The 20,392-nt window shown below is 37.1% G+C and overlaps 2 protein-coding genes across 3 annotated transcripts in view; one reads left to right on the top strand and one right to left on the bottom strand.

Annotated features, from left to right (window-relative positions):
* Positions 1 to 4,612: 4,612 nt before the first annotated feature.
* Positions 4,613 to 9,077, top strand: LOC137748507 (uncharacterized). Its single transcript, XM_068488668.2, has 9 exons — positions 4,613 to 4,959; positions 5,047 to 5,251; positions 5,632 to 5,722; positions 6,405 to 6,550; positions 6,791 to 7,034; positions 7,203 to 7,307; positions 7,394 to 7,576; positions 7,740 to 7,941; positions 8,269 to 9,077. The coding sequence occupies exons 1-9, from the start codon at positions 4,818 to 4,820 to the stop codon at positions 8,736 to 8,738; spliced, it is 1,788 nt and encodes a 595-aa protein (XP_068344769.2). The 5' UTR covers positions 4,613 to 4,817; the 3' UTR covers positions 8,739 to 9,077.
* Positions 9,078 to 10,005: 928 nt separating this feature from the next.
* LOC137748211 (kinase C substrate, heavy chain-like protein) overlaps positions 10,006 to 20,392 on the bottom strand; it is a 34,152-nt gene continuing 23,765 nt past the window's right edge. For both annotated transcript variants that reach the window (XM_068488324.2, XM_088683185.1), the window contains one exon: positions 10,006 to 10,193. The gene's annotated coding sequence lies outside the window, so the exon portion shown is untranslated. The remainder of the gene's footprint in view (positions 10,194 to 20,392) is intronic.

The raw sequence follows: 20,392 nt of genomic DNA, 5'->3' as shown, positions 1-20,392 counted from the left end.
ACGAGCGTATATATATGCTTTCACATTTTTCAAACTTATACATTAATGATTATGAATTTTATTTATTTTGAACTCCCTTAAAAATACTATTCATGAGGGTTTGTATGGTTTTAAAAATTCAAACGACGATGTACTCATCCTCAAAGCGTAGATGATGCCATCACGAGCGTTTGCATATTTTTCCCCATTTTTCGCACTCGTAAATTAAGTATTATAATTTTTTAATATGTTCAGTATTTTTAAATTACTTGATATTTTTATTTTTAATGTATTTTTTTAATTTTTTTTTAATCTCACTCTTTGCCTATAGTATGCTATAAAAATAAATAAAACTGAATTTTTTTTTAAATTTATATAGAATAATAATAAAATAACATATATTTAATATACAATATATACATATACATTATGTGTAACATCCCACATCGCCCAGGAGAGTGGATCCTCTATGCCTTATATGTATAGTCTCATCTCTACCTACCACGAGGCCTTTTAGGAGCTCACTGGCTTCGGGTTCCATCGAAACTCCGAAGTTAAGCGAGTTGGGGGCGAGAGCATTCCCAAGATGGGTGACCCACTGGGAAGTTCTCGTGTGAGTTCCCAGAAACAAAACCGTGAGGGTGTTGACACGCCCCAACCCCGAGCTCCTAGGGACATTGAGGTGGTCACGTGCTGGGCGACACCCGAAGGGTGACGAAAGCCATTTAATTTAAACGAAAACTGAGGAAAAGCTAAAATACGCCATAAGGCTAATTATACAAATAAACGTGCAAATTCTAAGTATTGAAATTAGGTAATTACACAACACGTCCAAAGCATAAGTCTATCACAAAGTACAAGCAGAAAACTAAGATAGAGGAGTACTATTACAATAGATGGCGAAACGAAGCGAATATAACACAATATCACTGGTAGGGGAATGCCTCGTAGCTCAGATCGTATTCCTCGTTCATAGGTCCTGAAGGGGGCGCAAAACAAACATGAGTGGACCAAGTATATATATATATATATATATATATATAAAATATAATATAACAGTTATCAACCTATTAACCCCCAGGTTTTATGAAAACACAAATATAATGATAAATATAGGTTTTCCGAAACCTAGCATGCTGTGCAATGCCTCAAATCATAATTTGCATAAAATAATAAACACTAGTGAATGTATGATAACTTCCAGGCCCCATGCCAGCTCCTCGTCTCTGAGCAGACCGTCAGAGGAAAATACACTTCAGGCCCCATGCCGGCTCCCCGTCTCTGAGCAGACAGTCAGAGGAAAATACACTTTAGGCCCTATGCCAACACCAAATCGTCGCCCGGGACAGACCGGATCTATCCCTACGTCCTGTAGCGGAAATGACCACTAGGTAAGTACAAAACCAGTGAACATACGTATGTTGAAAATCAACTTCATAGTATAAAGTCATGCATCATCTATACTATAAAGAGGTGTTCTAAACATGTTCTACATATCATATCGTCATCCATCAGATATTCTATAAGAACATGGGTTATAGGAAAAATAGTAGTAATTCAAACTAGCCTCAGTAAGCATGTTATCTCATAAAACGTTTCATAAAACATAATCATCAAATCATGCTTTTCATGTATGCATTTCTACTATCAAAACATGCATTTTTAGAAGGGGTCCACTCATCGTACACCGTTGGTGCAAGCCGTACCAAACAAGAATAACGGAAACACTGCTAGGAATCGCACCTAAACACACGATTGGTACTTTTAGTCAAACTCTACTTAAACGATTGAATTTGGGAAAATGGACATCGGAAACAGATTTAGAACGTCGAAATTAGCTAGGAGGAGTCCCGCACGAAAACCCAAAAAGTCAACGATCAAAGTCAACGTTGACTGGTCAAAGTCAAAAGTCAACGCTGACCGTTGACCCAGTCAACGCTGACCGTTGACCCAGTCAACGGTCAACGGGTCAACCTGGTTTATGGTTTGGGTATTGGATCCGGGTTTAGGCTTGAGGGTTTGGGTTAGGAAAAATGGGTTTAGGTTTTTAGGTGGGCTGGGTTAGGATTTTAAACCACTCGGCCCAAAGGCCCAAATATAAAGGGTATTGGGTGTTGCTAATACGACCCTAAGGCCTTTGGTTTTTAAAGAAACAAAATAAAAATAAAAAAAAGAAAAGGGTTGGGCTTTTGGGCTGAAAACCAAAACAGGCCTAAGGCCCTTGGGGGGGGAGAACGGCCTGAAGCCTGAGGTGCACCAGAGGAGGACGCTGGAGCTTTCACAGCTCCAGCGAACTTCAAACATGCAAACGAGACCCCGATCTAGGTACCAAAATGAAGCACTAGACGAGAGGAGTATTTTTATACCTTTGGTTCGTCGTAAAACGGCCTGTGGTGGCCGGAAAATCCCTCGGCAACCACGAAACTCGCCGGAGATGGGTGTGCCTTCACCCGTGCCAAATTCACTCCAAAACCTTGGAATTAATGAACCCAAACTCAGTAAACACATCCAGGCAACGACTAACATGAATAAAAGGGAAGAGACAAGACCCAACCGGAAAAACAATAAAACTCGCCGGAGGTGCTCGATCCCTCCGTCCTCTCGGCGACGAGAGCAAGGGAGAGAGAGAGATGCAGTTTGATGGCGATGATGGTTGCTGTCTCCCTGAGCTGGTGCAACTATGGGTATGTGTGTGCACTGTCACGGTGTAGGAGAGGGAGAGAAATGGGAGGGTTTCGAAAGAGAGAAGAAAGAATGCAGACAAAAAAAGAAAAAGAAGAAAAGAAAGAAGGGAAGTCACGGCAGGTGGGGGGACAAAAAGAGAAAAGAGAAGTGAGTTGGGGTGCTGCCACGTGGAAGCTTAGGGATATGATCAAAAATTAAATTTCCAGATCTTGATTGGGTGAAAAAAAAATTGAGGACTAAAGTGATGGTTCTATAAATTTTTAGGAAGAAATACAAAATTATACTTATAAGCAGGGGCGGGTGTAACAGGTGTGGTCGGGGCCCAAAGCAGACAATATCATGCTACGGTGGAGTCAAGCCCAGGATGTGGTGGGACCCGGGCCGGGATGTGAGAATTTGGTATCAGAGCCAATCCCTGGCCGGAAGTGTGCCGACGAGGACGTCGGGCTCCTAAGGGGGGTGGATTGTAACATCCCACATCGTCCAGGGGAATGGATCCTCTATGCCTTATATGTATATTCCCATCTCTACCTAGGACGAGGCTTTTTGGGAACTCACTGGCTTCGGGTTTCATCGGAACTCCGAAGTTAAGTGAGTTAGGGGTAAGAGCATTCCCATGATGGGTGATCCACTGGGAAGTTCTCGTGTGAGTTCCCAGAAACAAAACCGTGAGGGCGTGGTCGGGGCCCAAAGAGGACAATATCATGCTACGGTGGAGTTGAGCCCGGGTTGTGGTGGGGGCCCAGGCCGGGATGTGACACTATGGCTATTATATTTTATAGTAAGTTTTTTAGTAGTTTACAAAAATTAAAAACATCAAACTAACTTTTTTTTTTCTTTAAGTGTTGAAACGGGTTACTTGAGTGTCACTCTCGTGTAAACTTATTAAGGACCCCTTGTTAACAGGTTCTTATCGTGTGATCTGATAACGACCCAATTAGCTCTTTTGTTGACCCGAAACCCATTATTTTCGTGTAATGTGTCGTGTAAAAAATTACTAGGTCTAATTGAACCCTTCTTAAAATTAAAAAGGAGAAATAGTTGAATGTATGAAATTAGAATTCCAGATTATGTAATGATGATTCAAAGGAATTGGGTGGCATTAGATTGGATTTGAAATTACAATTGATCATATTGCATAATCTTTGTTTATGCGGATTGGGGCGTTGCGGACAACTTGTATACTCGTAAAACCGTAACATGCTTCTACTTTGAGCACCACGAGACCATGGCAGCAAACCGGCTTAACAGAATCAGAACGATGAATTGCTGTTGTGGTAGCAAACTTTTGCTATGTTCGGTCTTGACAAAATTATACCTACCTACAAAACAAACAAACACTTTTGATCAACATGCCTACAAAGTTCGGGGGGTTGGCTAAGTCAGTTTCTTTGAAAAATGTGAGTGTTTTGGTCTTAATTGCGTAGTGAAAACTTACCATAAATTGATAGATATGATGTATATATAGGAAGCTGGGTGTAGAGTTTTGCCGTACACATGGCAGTTTCCCATTAACCAAGGTGAGTGCTCCGTAGGATGAACAAGGAAAGGATAATCCCAAAGATATTAATTATGAGATAATATCTTGGAATGATGTTGGTAGCATCCTTGATGATTGTGATGAGGATTCCTTGAACCATCTCCAAAGAGGATGTCAAACCTTAAGTAGAATGCCAGGTAATCAAATTTCAAAGTAGGAATAAGCACCAACCGATATATCAATCTTATGTGAATTGACATATGAATTTAATCTGTCAAATTTAACATTTGAAAAAATGTGCTGTAAAATAATTTAATAAGACTTAACAGTGTCAGTGCTTTGTTAAATATAAGAATACGTGTGGAAAATTAGATAGAAGACACGAATGGGGACATGCATTCGGAGACAGCAGAACTGCCACCTTGACTTTTGAGCCTTTTAAAGATTCCCCAGTAGTATTAAAATTTCAGAGTCTTTTGTGAAAGCAACGATATATTTCATAAGCCAAAGGGATACAACGGGTAAGCTGGTCTGGGAATACCAACACCGAAGCTCAATGAAGTACGAGCACCTAGCATATGTAGAACATCGAACTAGTTTAGTATAGCTATCTTTCAGCTTTGAACTGCCCACCTGCATCTAAGTCGAAGGTCTGCTACCTAAGCTGTTGAATATGGGGAAAGTAACAGAAGAACACATTGAAGCTCGTGTCAAACAACTCCTATCTCGTATGACTTTGAAAGAAAAGGTTGGCCAGATGACCCAAATTGAGCGCCAGGTCGCCACTCCAGCTGCCATTAGAGACCACTCCATAGGTATCTCTCTCTCTCTCTCCCTCTGTTTCTTTCGATTTTTTTTCATGTAGTAATTGATGGAGGACTTTTACGTTATGGCGTTGGCAGGGAGTATATTCAGTGGTCTGGGCAACGTGCCCTGTGAAAAGGCTTTGCCGTCAGAGTGGGCGGATATGGTGGATGGGCTTCAGAGGTCTGCGCTAACGTCGCGGCTTGGGATTCCCCTCATATATGGGACTGATGCGGTTCATGGCAACGGTAATTGTTATGGTGCTACTATATTCCCTCACAACGTTGGTCTTGGCGCCACCAGGTACTTACTATGTCATTCGTTTTTGTTTTAAATTTTTACGTGGTGCTACTGATCCCCTCATGTTATAACCCGAGTTTATTGTAACAAACGGATTATCATACCCACAAAATATTTTTCACTAAAAGGATGTGTCAAAATTAATTGAATTTGTACTCATGAAAATGTGAATTCCGTACTTAAAGTAAACAAATTAAAGTTATCAATCTCTTCCTTTTCTTTTTAAGAAAATATTTTCTTTGTAGTGATTATAGTTTGATTTAAATTACTGAATTGTAGACTCAGAATCATTTTTTGGTGAAACAAAACGAAAAGAGATGAGTCTTTGGTAGTCTTCCTCCTCCATCAATTTCCTCTCGTTTAACTTTTGAATTGTGTTATAGAGATGCAGATTTGGCACGAAGGATTGGTGTGGCAACTGCTCTTGAAACCAGGGCTTGTGGTTTTCACTATACTTTCGCTCCCTGTGTGGCTGTAAGTCATTATGGATTATGTACTAATTACGTTTATCTGTTTTTCTATTTAGGATGTGGTTTATCAAATTGTGAACTTAGTGTCAATTTGCAACAGATAAGTTCTTACTCAGGCTTTGTTAAAAGAAAAAAAAAAAAAAAAGTACTTACTCAGGCTCCATTTGGTTCTTAGAAGTTGGATTTTAATTTTCAAATATATATGAATTTTGAAATTGAGCATTTTAAGATATAGGTTTTTTAGGCAAAATGGTTATTGAAATTTGCATAACTTCTCACTTTGGTTCCTGAGATTTGAAATCAATATAAGTGGTCTCTAAGATTGTCCACCATCAATCATTTTGGTCCTTGGTGAAAAATTATGTTAAATAAGGATCAAAATGACAAAATTACCCTCAATTTAATAAACAATAGGCCAAAATGATTTGAGCAAAATCGAGGGTATTTTTGTCATTTTATTCTTATTTTATGGAAATTTTTAGCGGAATAACCAAAATGATTAATTGTGGACAAACTCAGGACCAATTCTATCTATTTCAAATCTCAAGGACCAAAGTGAGAAGTTATGCAAATCTCAGGGACCATTTTGGCTAAAAACCCTAAGATATATTATACCAAATAATGAGGCATGAATTTGATGGCTTTATGAAGAAATTCAGTTGAACGGATTCCGAGAGTTTTGACAGGTATGCAAGGATCCGAGATGGGGAAGATGCTACGAGAGTTACAGTGAAGATACTGAAATTGTAAGCAAGATGACGTCTATTGTTTCAGGCTTGCAGGGGCAACCTCCCCAAGGACATCCGAAGGGCTACCCTTTTATGGCGGGAAGGTAGAGAGGATTTATATCAGTCAATAGTTTTTTATTCATGCTTCTTTTTCATGAAACATTTAGCGTTTTGTCTGAGTTTGATAAGTTACACACTTGTACGTTTTAAATCATCTTTGTTCCAAAGAATAAGGAAAAAACATTGACATGTTTGAGGTTCATTTCTTCACTCTGACACTCACTCTTATGCCTACCATAATCTTAAACATTATTAACTTTTTCCTAATTCGTTTTATATTTCAGCAACAACACTATTGCATCTGCCAAGCATTTTGTTGGAGAAGGGGGCACAGACAAAGGTGTAAATGAGGGGAATGCTGTATTATCTTATGACGATTTAGAGAGGATTCATATGAAACCTTATCTGGACTGTATTTCTCAAGGAGTTTGTACTATTATGGCTTCCTATAACAGCTGGAATGGAGATAGAGTACATGGTCACCGTTTTCTCCTTACAGAAATCTTGAAAGATAAGATAGGTTTTAAGGTGGGTAACCATATGATCTGCATAGTTTGTTGTTGGCAAGGTAGGCTAAACACTGAAGACCTACCCATACTCAACAATATTTAGTCTTGTTTTGACTAGTTCTCTTTCGTCTCAAAGTTTAATGGGACCGTTATTAAATGTAAACATTGACGTCTACTGTTGCTGCAGGGAATTTTGATTTCTGACTGGGAAGGAATTGACCAACTTTGCGAACCTGAAGGTTCAGACTATCGTTTATGCATTTCCTTAGCCATTAATGCAGGAATAGACATGGTATAAACACTCCAAGCTTATAAGCCTAAACAATTTTTCACTTTCCTTGATCTTTACATTGTCTGATTGGGAAGGTATGTGTGCAGGTCATGGTGCCTTTCAGATATGAAAAATTCATCGAGGAATTAATATATCTTGTGGAATCCAGGGAGGTACCAATGTCTAGGATAGATGATGCTGTTGCAAGAATACTGAGAGTGAAGTTTGTTGCTGGTGTTTTCGAACATCCCTTTGCTGATAAATCTTTACAGGACGCAGTTGGTTGCAAGGTAATCTTCTGGGCTCAGCACGTCTTACATTCTCCTTGTTGAAAATTCACATGCTTCGCTTGTTATCATTTGAAAGTGCATGATCAGTAAACATCTGACAAAACTAGTTCGAATCAAGTTAGTACTAGTGAATTAGTTTTGCTTCAAAGATTCTTGTGTGCAGCTGCACAGAGATCTAGCACGTGAAGCAGTTCGCAGGTCATTGGTTCTATTGAAGAATGGAAAGGACCCAATGAAACCTTTTCTTCCATTAGACAGAAATGCTAAAAGAATACTTGTTGCTGGAACTCATGCCGATGATCTTGGAAATCAATGTGGAGGATGGACGGCTACAAAATATGGTAGCAGCGGCCAGATAACAATCGGTATGGAATCATGTCGCCATATCCATTTATTTATTTTTATTTTTATAATTGAGAGACTAACTGTGATCAGTGTGACTTAAAAGTCTAGGATTTCGCTTTTTAAAAAGTTTAAATTCTCAAGTTTCGAACCCAGAATTGTTCAAAGGTTTCAACCATTACTACAGGCTACATAGAAGTTGTGTTTTCTTGCGCTTGAAGAATTCTGGCTATTACTACTTTTAACGGATAGTATAATCTTGGCCTTAAATTGATAGATTGTAAATCAACATTGTTACATCCCCTCATTGCCTTTATTACCCTAATTTATTAGCACATGTACATGTTTAGGGACAACCATCTTGGAAGCTATTAAGATGGCAGTTGGAGATGATACAGAAATAATTTACGAGAAATATTCGTCAGCAGACACCCTAGCACGTCAAGATATCTCTTTTGCGATTGTGGTCGTTGGTGAAGCTCCGTATGCAGAAGACAGGGGTTATAGTTCAGAGCTTGTGATCCCGTTCAATGGAACTGATGTCATAAGCTCGATTGCTGACAGAATTCCCGTCTTGGCGATTCTAATTTCTGGAAGACCCCTAGTTTTAGAGCCCTGGCTCTTGGAAAAGATGGATGCTCTTGTTGCTGCTTGGCTCCCTGGTACTGAAGGAGAGGGAATTGTAGATGCAATCTTTGGAGATTTTGACTTCGAGGGTAGACTCCCGGTGACATGGTTTAAAAGGGTTGAACAACTGCCTATGCATGCTGCAGACCCTTTATATCCTCTTGGCTTTGGGATGACATACAATAAGGTGTAATCTTTGCACCAAAGAATTTGAAGATAATGCTGTTTTATTGTTTGAATCTGAGTTTATTGCACCGGTTTTTGCGTAACATTTATTCATGAATGCACCCTCTTTTATGCCAATGTCTTCGTACCACCGAGGAAATTTTTGCTTGGACCGTCATGCGGTTAGACTTGTAGGGCAATCCAATCAAAAGATGTAATGTTGATCTAATAGTGAGATTGATCTGATATCCTGCTGACTTGGCATCTCAGCTTCATGCAAGTTTTATATTTGTTGAGAGCAAACGGTCACGATGAAATGAGATACTTTTTAATTTACCTTCTTTCTTTAATTTCTTTACACATTTCATAATTTCCGTTATGTGTATTTTTTTTCTCTTTGATTCTTTCCGCATTCTCATAATTTACCTTACACAAACCTCTTGAGAGTTGGCATCATGCTTCCAACTTGAAATCGAGTCTATAGTTCATTGCAATTTATAAGGAAATTTGTAGACATATGAAATTTCGGTGAAATAAATATTCATCAACACATTAAAGTTTCGACATGCCAAGACTTATGTGGCATGTGTCATGTGTGTCTCACAAATCATACACCTAGCATGTGACTCATCAAAATCTGACGAGTCATCATGAGGGATACGTGTCAATACTTGGCGGAAAATAATTAAGAAATTATTTGATTTTAATTTAATTAACCAAATTAATAAATTTAAATTTAAAACAAAAGAAAATACCAAATTGGGGAAGATTGATATATGATTTTTATTTGATTAAATCAAATATTAATAGATGGAGTCAAATCACGATCCAAGTCACAAATTAAGTCTTTACTCTTTCATCAATTAATCAAGTCCACAATCAAGGCCAAAGTCGTAGGTAAGACTCGGAGAGCCTATAAATACGTGGCTCCAAGATAAAGAAAGGGGTCAAAAATTCATTCTCATGCCCAAACGCTCAAACTCTCAAGCCTTAAACAATCTTGAACACTTAGAAGACTCAAAAAGCTCTGTGCGTTCTTCGTCACACCCATGAAGAATCATCAAGCACAATTATACATGTCAGTTCTTCTATCGCCACAAGCCAAAACCTTGCGGCATCTGTTCATCCAATATCAAGTCATCACGAGTCTCAGATCAACATTTCCTACACAAACACTTTGCATCATGAAGATCAAATTTGTAATAAGATATTGTAACGCTAAACTATCATTAATACAAATATTAGTTTGTACATGTGTTCTATGTGATTTGCCACAGAAAATTCGCGTTTACAACTCATTACAGGGCATTTCATGTATTTATCCACACAACATAATGTAATAATTCGTTTGCCTAACGAGAAGGTTTGGTCCGATCATAATTTTTCAAGAAAACAAGGAGTTGCACCTCCAAAATATGCATCGAACAAGGAGTAGTTCTACTTTACAAGCTAGATGCAACTCTGAGCAATGACAGAAACGCCACTACAGCATATTTTACTGCATGTTAAGTTTCAGACACATTACTGTACACTGCCGAACGAAAATTTGATGTACAGTGAAACTCTTGCCATAGAACTATTGGATTAGTGTGAAGCTTCCAAAAACTCTGTTAATATAGGGTTCTTAGTAAACCCTCCCAAAGCATATTTGTAGTATCCCATTTGAAAATCAGCAATTTATGGCAATACGGCCTGAAAAAATATTGATTCCATTTTTGTAAGGTATCGATCATATTAACCAAAGTTGAATAGAGAAATAGTGAATTACTTTCTAGGGTAACGTCTTCTTTTAGATCTGGTACGATGGGGGAGAATCCGGAAAACCACGACAATAATATTGATGACGACTTGTATGATTATTAATAGCTTCAAACCTGGAAATTAACTCAAAACCCCCAATTTTTGTTCACACATAATTTTTAGCTATACAAAGACAAGTTGGCATTTTTATTTGGTTTTTGAAAAGTAAGCTGAAGAGTTCGTAATAAAACAAGTTTTACTGTTATAAATTTTGTCTCATTCCCTGATTATTTCTCGTTTCGTCATTGATTTAGGTTTAGACAGTTTTACTTTGATAATCCTCCATGTTCAGTTAATTTTGTTCATGAAAATCGACTTGATTTGTCCCAGTGGATTTATTATAGAATAGTTTTATTTGAGCTATTAGCATTTAGTCATTTTTTTTTATTTAAATAATGATTTAGGACTTGTTTGGAAGTGCTTTTAAATTAACTGAAAGCGTTTTCAGTGAATATATTTTTTGAACCAATCCTTAGTAAAATGCAAGTAAATTATGAATAAATAACTAACTTGAAGTATTTCCTGACTATGAAATACTTTAAATGCTTTACGAACTCAATATTTTCTCCAAAAATGTTTTAGGTTATTTTAAAAATATTTTCAAATGAGCGTTTAGTCAAATTCAAAAGTGTTTACTTTGGCGCCACCATGATTAAGATATCTGAAAGAAACCCCCCAAACTTCACCTTTCAAAATAAATAATCTCATGTCAAAGCAAAAAACAGAAGAAAACAAAAAACCAAATTCCACATCAAAAAACTAATATTAAAAAAGTGAGTACATTAGTTTTCGGCATAAAACATAACAAACAGCGGTTGTGCTGTTGTAGCCTAGGTTAACAGACAGAGAACGGGCATCGAAACCTTTATTGTCGGCCTGCAAAGCTCTGAGACGATTTCTCCCAATTTTCTGATCAATGGAAAATGATATGATCGACGTGGAAGAAGAGAGCGACAATGAAAGTCCTGGACGTGTTTATCATGTAACCGCATAACTGCACTAGCCACTAGGTTAGCGAATAGTTTTTATTTTTGGTCTCCTTTCTCGTTCGCCAATAGTTTTGAAGCAGGAGTACCAGCCACCTCTGCAGTAATGGGTGGAATAACACGCTTCTCCTTGGCTTAGAGATTAAAAATACACACTTTTACCCTCAGCTGACGCAATTTTTCATCTAAAATTTGGCATCCCAGATAAACCAAAACAGAAGCTTCAAGATACACAAATTTTATTGAATTACATGCAGATGCAGCTCCTCCCCTTTGATAAAGAAACATCTGCCATCTCCAAAGTAGCACCAGCCTCCCTCCCTTCCATGCTTGGTCAAATCACCACGCATGCGAAACAAGAAGATTAGTGTAAGTGAAATTACAACATATTAAGTCCAAAATATATAACTCTACAAATCAAAACTCATATTGCTTTATGTAGCTTCCACAGGCTCTAGCCAACCTGACAATAAAACCATATCCAAATTATTCAGGTTTCACCACGTTTTGCCTAAAAAAGAAGGCAAAAATACTAGGGACAACCTTACTAAATACAAAATAATTCGCAAATCAATGTCGGTTTATGTCGTATTAAGTACTAAATCTTAGACTCAAACGTGTGTTGATTTACATGTGAACCAGTATCCTAGTGGATACGGTGACGAGTTTTTACCCAAGCATCCCATGTTTGAAACTCCATACTTCTCCTAAATTAGGGTTTTTATCACAAATTATCCCTGAAATTAACACTCACTATCAAAATGGTTATTGAAATTGAAAATCAATTAATGTAGTCCCTGAAAATAGGTGTCACAAATCAATGTGGTCCTTCCATTACAATTCTGTTAAAAATTTCATTAAGTGCTGATGTAGCACATAAATGGGTCCCATAAATCCTTTTTTCTCACAAATGATCCTTGAAATTGACCCGTGACATCAAAATGATCCCCAAAATTGAAAATCGATCAATGTAGTCCCGCAATCAAGTTTCCCAAATCAATGTAGACATTCCATCACAATTTTGTCAAAAATTTTGTTATGTGTTAATGTGACACATAAATAGATCACACAAGTCTAATTAAATTAAAAATAAAATTACAATTAGGTTTAATAATTTAATAGTTAATAAAAAGTTGTCAACCCAAAAACCCGATCCTACAATCACCTCCAATCATAGTCCACATTCCTTTGCCTCCTTCACTGTCTATTCTCTTTAAAAAAATAAAAAATAAAAAAATAAAAAAATCTCAATACACCCACCTTTATAGACTTCAACACCCTTTACCAAATTAAACCTGGATCGAGATCACCTTTGGTGATGACTTGGCTAATTCGCAACGACTTCTGAGATATCACCGTTAACATTTAGGCAATCAACATCCTCACAACCTTAATCTTGGAGAGCTTGTTCAACACTTCCTTGGTGGTCTAGTGACTCAAAAAACGGTGAGGTCTGCCTTGAGATAATGTGGTTATAACCAAAATGTGTCTATTGTTGGTTGAAAACTATTTCCAATCCCCCTCTTAGACCTTGGTTAAGCCTTGTGCTTTGAAAATTTATGGAAGGGATTTCTCTTCGGAGTAAGTCCTACTATAAGAAAAAAAAATTTCATTGCGCAAGAAGGTATTTAGACAACTTTTTAGATTAATTATTAAACCCACATCAGCACATAACAAAAAAAAAATCGCAAAATTGTGGCCGAAGGATTATATTGATTTGCGACAACTATTTTCAAAGACAACATTCATTGATTTTCAATTTCAGGGACTATTTGTGATAAAAACCCGTAAATCTTGTGGGCTCATTTATGAGTCACATCAGCACTTAACGAAAATTTTAACAGAATTGTGACGGAAGAACCACAGTGATTTGAGACACCTATTTTCAGGGACTACATTAATTGATTTTCAATTTCAAGAACCATCTTGATGGTGAAGGCCAATTTCAGGGATCATTTGTGATAAAAACCCCCTAAATTATTGTAATAGTTTCGAGAGAAATGCTAAAATGACTCACCTCCAAAGTGATTCTCAAAGGACTCTCCACCCACGTGGAGTTGCACTTCCACAATTAATTCTCCACCCGCTACCAAATTTTCTAGGTCTTTCATGGGGAAGTGCAACTCCACGTGGGTGGAGAGTCTTTTGACAATTGCCTCCCTTAATAATAATAAATAATAAAAAAAAAAAAAAAAAGAAGTTGTGGTTATGACTTTGGATACATAAAAGCGTGCGTCTAGGAGGTTGAGTTCATTGAATATTGACCAACTCTAGAAGTGTATGATAAAATATTACCTACTTGCAAATCGTACCAAGTTATGGATGTAACTGGTATTTGACATGAGGATTCATTGTCTATCTCATGTTAAACAATTCACGAAATTTTATGTTAATGATTAAAGTTGTTCATATTATTAATCACTTGTAAAGGTTATCTGTGCAAAAACTTAAGGAAATGAGATTGTTTAGTCATTGATTTGTGTAAAAATAAATAGCCGAATAAGGTAAAGCATTACGAATCTCTATCTATCTACTATATTTGATTTACAATGTAATTTAATAATATAAATGATTCACTTTTATAAATCAGTCACCAGGAATATTGAAGAACCACGCATAATCATCATTAAGAAAAAGTTAAATAAAGGCGTTTGGGTTTTGATTACCCCCCACCCAACAATTTTCTAACTTTTGAGCTTTTTGAGGCACGCATTCCACATAAAAAAAAACCTCGAATAAGGGCTATTGGGCTTTAAGCCTTTGCGGGTCTGCTGTTTCCGAACGCATGTTCCCCTCCTCATTTCTTTTATCTTATTTTTTGGCACGTGTCTTTTCACTAAAAGAACATTGATACTGTTAATGTTTATTAAACTAAATGAAGTGTTTATTGATTATTAGATTATTACTCAATTAATTAACGTGCTTATTTTTTATTAGTGACACAACATTTAATTTGTAAAAAAAATTTATCTGCATTAAAAACAAAATAAAAACTCCTTCTTGTCTTACAACCTAGTTCGCCAACGCAACCACCTTCACGATACGACCAAAAAAACACCTACGTTCTTTGTAACCCATCCTCAAGATATCATCACACATCCCGGAAAGGCAACATCGTTAATCTAAATGATGTCGTCAAACATCATTGAACCTTCAACCAATATCCTAAAATTATGCAATGATGATTCAGAAGGAATGGATGACATTAGATTGGATTTGATGATTCAGAAGGATTGGATGGCATTAGATTGGATTTGAAATTGCAATTGATCGCATAATCTTTGTTTATGCGGATTGAGGCGTTGCGAACCACTTGTATACTAGAAAAACCGAAACATGCTTTTCTAAGAAGATCAGAATCGGAACGGTAAATAGTGGATTTCTACTTGGAGCACCACAAGACCATGGCAGCAACGCGCCCACGAAGTTTGGGGGATTGGCTAAGTTAGTTTATTTGAAATGAGTGATTGTTTAGATCTTAATTGGAAAATTTAGAAAAATAATCAAAATTTGGAATTATGCAGAATTATAGCCACTATTTTAAGTTTATGATAATTATAACCAAAAGTTGATGTAAAAGTATTAAAATACCTTTAAAACAAGATATCACATCCTTTTTTACTTCTCACACATCTTTTTAATTTTCGGCTGTCAGATCAGATGAATTGAAGAAAATCAAAAAATAAAAATTAACAAGAGGTGTGTAAAAAGTAAAACGGGATGTGCATGTGGATTGCACATAGGGATGGGCAACGGTTATGGCGGGTGGGTAACCATGGTTATTTACCCATAACCGTTTATGTTCATACTCACATAACCGTTTACGAATTGGGTAATTGCATAAATGGTTATATCCATATTCATAACCGTTTATTTATGGCTAACCATACCCATAACCGTGTATCCACTTAACCATAACCATTTACCCGTTTATCCATTTTTGAACTCATTTATCATTTTTTTACCTATTTATCCATTTTTCACCCGTCTACATGTCTTTTTTTAACAACTTGAAAATTACAAAAGAAAAATTTGTCTTAATTTTTGTTTTCTGACAATTAAACACCGTTATAGGTACATATTAACATGTATTTTTCTATTTTAATCATTTATGTCTTCATACAATTCTAACAATTGAAATAATAATTTACGAACGATATTGAAATAATAGATTGAGCATCACCCCTTAAAATAGCCCTTGCCGACCGAGTCTGAGCAGTCAGATTTCGATCTTCAGATGGCATCAGCTTGCTCACCTATGACCAACAGCTTCTGAAACTCTGCACTGAGTGTGATGAGTGTTGTTGAAATCTGAATGTGTAAATCCCCATACTTGCTTATGGTAACATTGAGCAAGTCACCAACATGCCTCATCCGATCCACACAATTTTGCAACTGATTCAGATCGGGAACCTGAACCAGAGTCTAAGGCAAGTCTTGAGCTGCATCAAGAGTAGTTTCAAGTCCTCAGTTATCAGGAAAAAAAGAAAAAAGCAGACAAAAGCGGAGTACTAAATCAATTGAGTTATGAGAGAGAGATGAGCGGTAAGGAGAGAGAGAGAGATGAGCGGTGTAGATGAGAGAGGGCAATGAGGAGGGAGAGATGAGCAAGAGACAGGGCGGAGAGATTGAAAATTTAGGATTTTTAATTTTTGTTTTAATTTTACATATATTAATTAAATTAAATGGGTATATGGATAGCCGTTATAATCGCAGGCAATACTCATAACCGCCCATTTAAATTTCATAGATAAACAGTTATACCCATAACCGTTTGTTCGTCTAAACGGTTATCCATAACCGCAACCGTGAATTTTAAATAGATGGGTAACCGCGGTTACCCAAACCTATTGGTATTTTGCCCATCTCTAATTGCACTCCTTAAAAAAATAAAAAAAACCAAATAGCAAATGTTTTGGCAATTCACTCACTGAGTTGGAGTTGTTTGGTTCATGTCCTAAAAAAATAAAAATACAAGTACACATGAAAATATGAAAAGATATCGTTGACTGACCATGTATGAAAACGAGAGTAAATGCCAACGGAGGTAAGCACTCGGTGGCATGCTTTCGAAGGACTAAGAACTCTCCATGGGTGCTTGTATCAAAGGCTGTCAAAATCTAGCAAAAACCAGTGAACCGTCTGCTTTGGAGCTTCCGGTTTATATGGATCGGGACTTGTAAATTCACTTTGATGTAATACCAACCGAAAGAAGATGAGTACAAAGAAATATGAAATTTCCTTACTGATTTTCAGATAATATCCTCACTGATTTGAAAGACTTTAACAGTAGTGACTTCATATTCTTTTATCCTTCCTCTAAGCAACCAAACAGAGGAAGATGAAACAAAATAATTAGTAAGGAAAAAAATAAAACATGTTTCTCACATCTGCGTCTGGATGCAAAGTGATCTGAGCATACACCTTATCTATTTTTTGTTCTGCCCCGTAAGTAAAAACAGACTTCAATTTCAATGAAAACCAACAAAAACCGTGGATTACACGGAAAACTACATTTCGAATGCAATACTAGTAATCGCATATGAATCATATTACAAAAGGATCTTTCAGGGAAGATTAAAGAGATGTTTGCTGGTTCAGTTCCTGATTTATTGATGCTCCAACAACAAAAAACCAGGAAACGTCAAAAACCCAGAAAATAAAACAAATTCAAAAAAAAAAAAAAAAAAAAAACAGATTTTGATTCATTGAGAAACAATTAAAACAATTGGTATTGAAGAAAGGATTAGAAGTTTTTAATCATTAAACGTATATTAAGACTTTTATATAACTTTTGGTTATAATTATTATAAACTTTAAAAGGTGGCTATAATTCTATAAAAGTCAAAATTTTGGTTATTTTTCCAAATTTCCCATCTTAATTGCGTAGTGAAACTTACCAAAAATTGGTGGAGATAAGGTATTTATAGGGAGGTGGCTGGCCTAGGTGTAGATCACCCCTACATGTGGTAGCTTCTCATCAGCCAAAGTGAGTCAAACATAGGATGGATGAGGAAAAATTATCCTAAAAGCATTAATTATGAGATAATATCTAGGAATAATGTTGGTAGCATGTGACAGCCCGTCCGAAATATATTTTCAATAACGTGAAATGACTTTTATACCCTTGGACGTTAAATGGTGTTGTGTGACATGCACTTTTGTTGTGGACCAAATATGTTAAGTCCTAATTGATTGGACCCAATTAGAACTAAGTTTTTCCTTGTTTTGGTTGGCTGCAACCTAGACCACACACACACACACCTATACCAACCCGTGGACTCTTTCTCTCTTCTCTCTCGAATTTTTCTTCCATTTCCATACAACTATATGGACAACCTCTCAACCAACCTCATCACTCACGGATCGAGGTTTTGGAGGTTACTTTCGTGTTCCTTGCAAGCTCAGGAGTCGAGCTATAGTTTTGGTTAGACGTGAGGGCTTCGTGAACCTCTGGAACTAAAAGCTCCGATGAGGAGTACTGTTCACTCATCGTGATCGCGTTGGTTTTAGGTAGTTTTAAGACTTAGAAAGGTTTTATTCTTGCTTTTCTAGCACGTTGGATCAATTTTGGAGTGGTTTTGATGTAAGAACACTCGGGTTTATATAGTTGCAGGGTTTGGCCGATTTCCTTGAATTTTTCCGGCGAGATTCCGTTGGTTTTAGGACCCCTAAAGTGGTAAGATTGTGTTCTTCTCATCCTAAGCTTCATTTTGGTGAAAATTTCATGAATTTTGGTTGAGAAATGAAGAAGATATGAAGATTTGAAAATTTTCCAGAATCCAGCAATCGCAGACGGCGGCTCCGGCGAGGATCACTGGAGAAGACGAAGAATATTCCGTCAACTTTGACGGAATATACTAACGGCGTTACTAACTACGTCAGGTATATTTAACGGTATATTCCATTATTGGACGAAATATTTCCTAACGCCGTTAGAGTTTCCGTACATGTGCCAGGCACGTGCCTGTGTGTGGTCGCGTGTGGTTGCGCATATGGCCATGCCTTGGCCGACGAGTGAGGGCGCGTGGGTGATCGGAAAATTTTTCTAAAAATATGGGGATATTCGTGGGGTTGAGTAGATTATGTTGGTATATTTAGACATCCCAATTGAGCAATGTATGAGAAGTTAGTACCTAGTTTTGAGTATGTGCTTAAAATAACTTTAAAATAGTTGTTTCGCTTAGGTGAGACGTTTCGAGAGGACGAGTGTAGTCAAGCGAGACTCGGGGGCTGCAACCCTTCTACATATCAATGAGTGGGTCAATTCCTTTCTATCGTATATATACATATGATTGATAATTCCACAAACGTGTTTAAGTTGATTTATGCATGTTACCTACAAATAATTGATGCGAACTACGAATGGCTTGATCCCTATTTAGGATACGTAGGTAGTCTAATGAGACGTTAGATGCAGCCATATAATAAATGAGACTAAATAATTGAGACCATAGCCTTGTTTGGGGAATCGAGCAATGTGAGGGACATTGGTGGAAAATGTGAGATTTAACCTTATGTTTTGGTGGTTAAATGTTGGTCATAAATCAATGTGTGAGGAATTGAGAGATTGAAGTAAAGAATCGTAAGTAATGACAGTTGATTAAACTAATATTTAGTTGGACTTGTTCCCAATAATTATTCCTGAAATAAATAGTTCGGAAGTGGGGCATTACAGATTATTCATATTTTGCCATGTTATATATATGTATATATTGGTAAATGCTATGACATAGTTGAGTATTAGATTGCATCATGACATATCCATATGTATACTACCTGTAAGTAATTACCGTGAATGCTTTGAAGTGCGAAAAGGAACACAGGACGCATAGGTAAGTTCAGATGAGTTTATGGTGTTACTTAAAATGATCGAGTTATGGCATGACTATATTTATGCTTTAGGCAACTCCGACCTTGTCGTATAGGTTGCAATGATAGGCAACTCCGACACTATCGTACAGGTTGCCCATGAGTCGTACAGGTCACTATTGGTGACTCTGACTTATGTGCTACAATTGATTGATAAGATATGGATGAGTCGTAAAGGTTACTATAGGTGACTCCAACTTATGAGCTAGCATTAATTGATGAGATATGGATGAGTCGTACAAGTCGCTATAGGTGACTCCGACTTATGTGCTAGCATTGATTGATGAGATATGGATGAGTCGTACAGGTCACTATAGGCGACTCCGACTTATGAGCTAGCATTGATTGATGAGATATGGATGAGTCGTACAGGTCACTATAGGTGACTCCGATTTATGTGCTAGCATTGATTGATGAGATATGGATGAGTCGTACAGGTCACTATAGGTGACTTCGACTTATAAGCTATCATTGATTGATGATATATAGGTGCAGTCGTACAAGTCACCATAGGTGACTCCGACTTGCGTGCTAGTATGGGTTATTAAGCACATGATTATTTATATTGCTAATGAGATGCTGTGTCGTCGTATAGTTCTGAATTTACTGTTAGTATACTTTTGATTTCATACTTACGTAGTATGATTTTCCGGGAAATTATACATGTTTTACAGCGAGGGGTTATTACCTTTGATAAATGAAATGGTTTTGAAGATCTTGTTTTAGCCCACTCTCATTTTTCTATTTTGCGCCCCTCCAGGTTCTAGTAGCAAAGTTTCCGTATTGACGAGGATTCGTGGCACTTCTTAGTATAGGTGGTTTCTTATGAGGGTATAATCATTATCTTACCTTGCTATACTTTACTTATGCTCGGTATTGTGAATGGGTCCATACCCGTTCACCATGCACTCGTATATTGAGGCAGTTTTAGGTTTAAATTTATTCATAGTTTACACATTATCACATATTTATGGCTTCGTTACCTTCCAGGTGTTGGCCAGCACAGCTCGATTCGGAGTCCTAG

The sequence above is a fragment of the Pyrus communis genome, chromosome 2 (assembly GCF_041283825.1).
Source record: "Pyrus communis isolate YQ-2024b chromosome 2, ASM4128382v1, whole genome shotgun sequence".
Classification (NCBI taxonomy): domain Eukaryota; kingdom Viridiplantae; phylum Streptophyta; class Magnoliopsida; order Rosales; family Rosaceae; genus Pyrus; species Pyrus communis.
The sequence above is the reverse complement of the archived record's forward strand: the minus strand, read 5'-3'. Positions and strand labels throughout refer to the sequence as shown.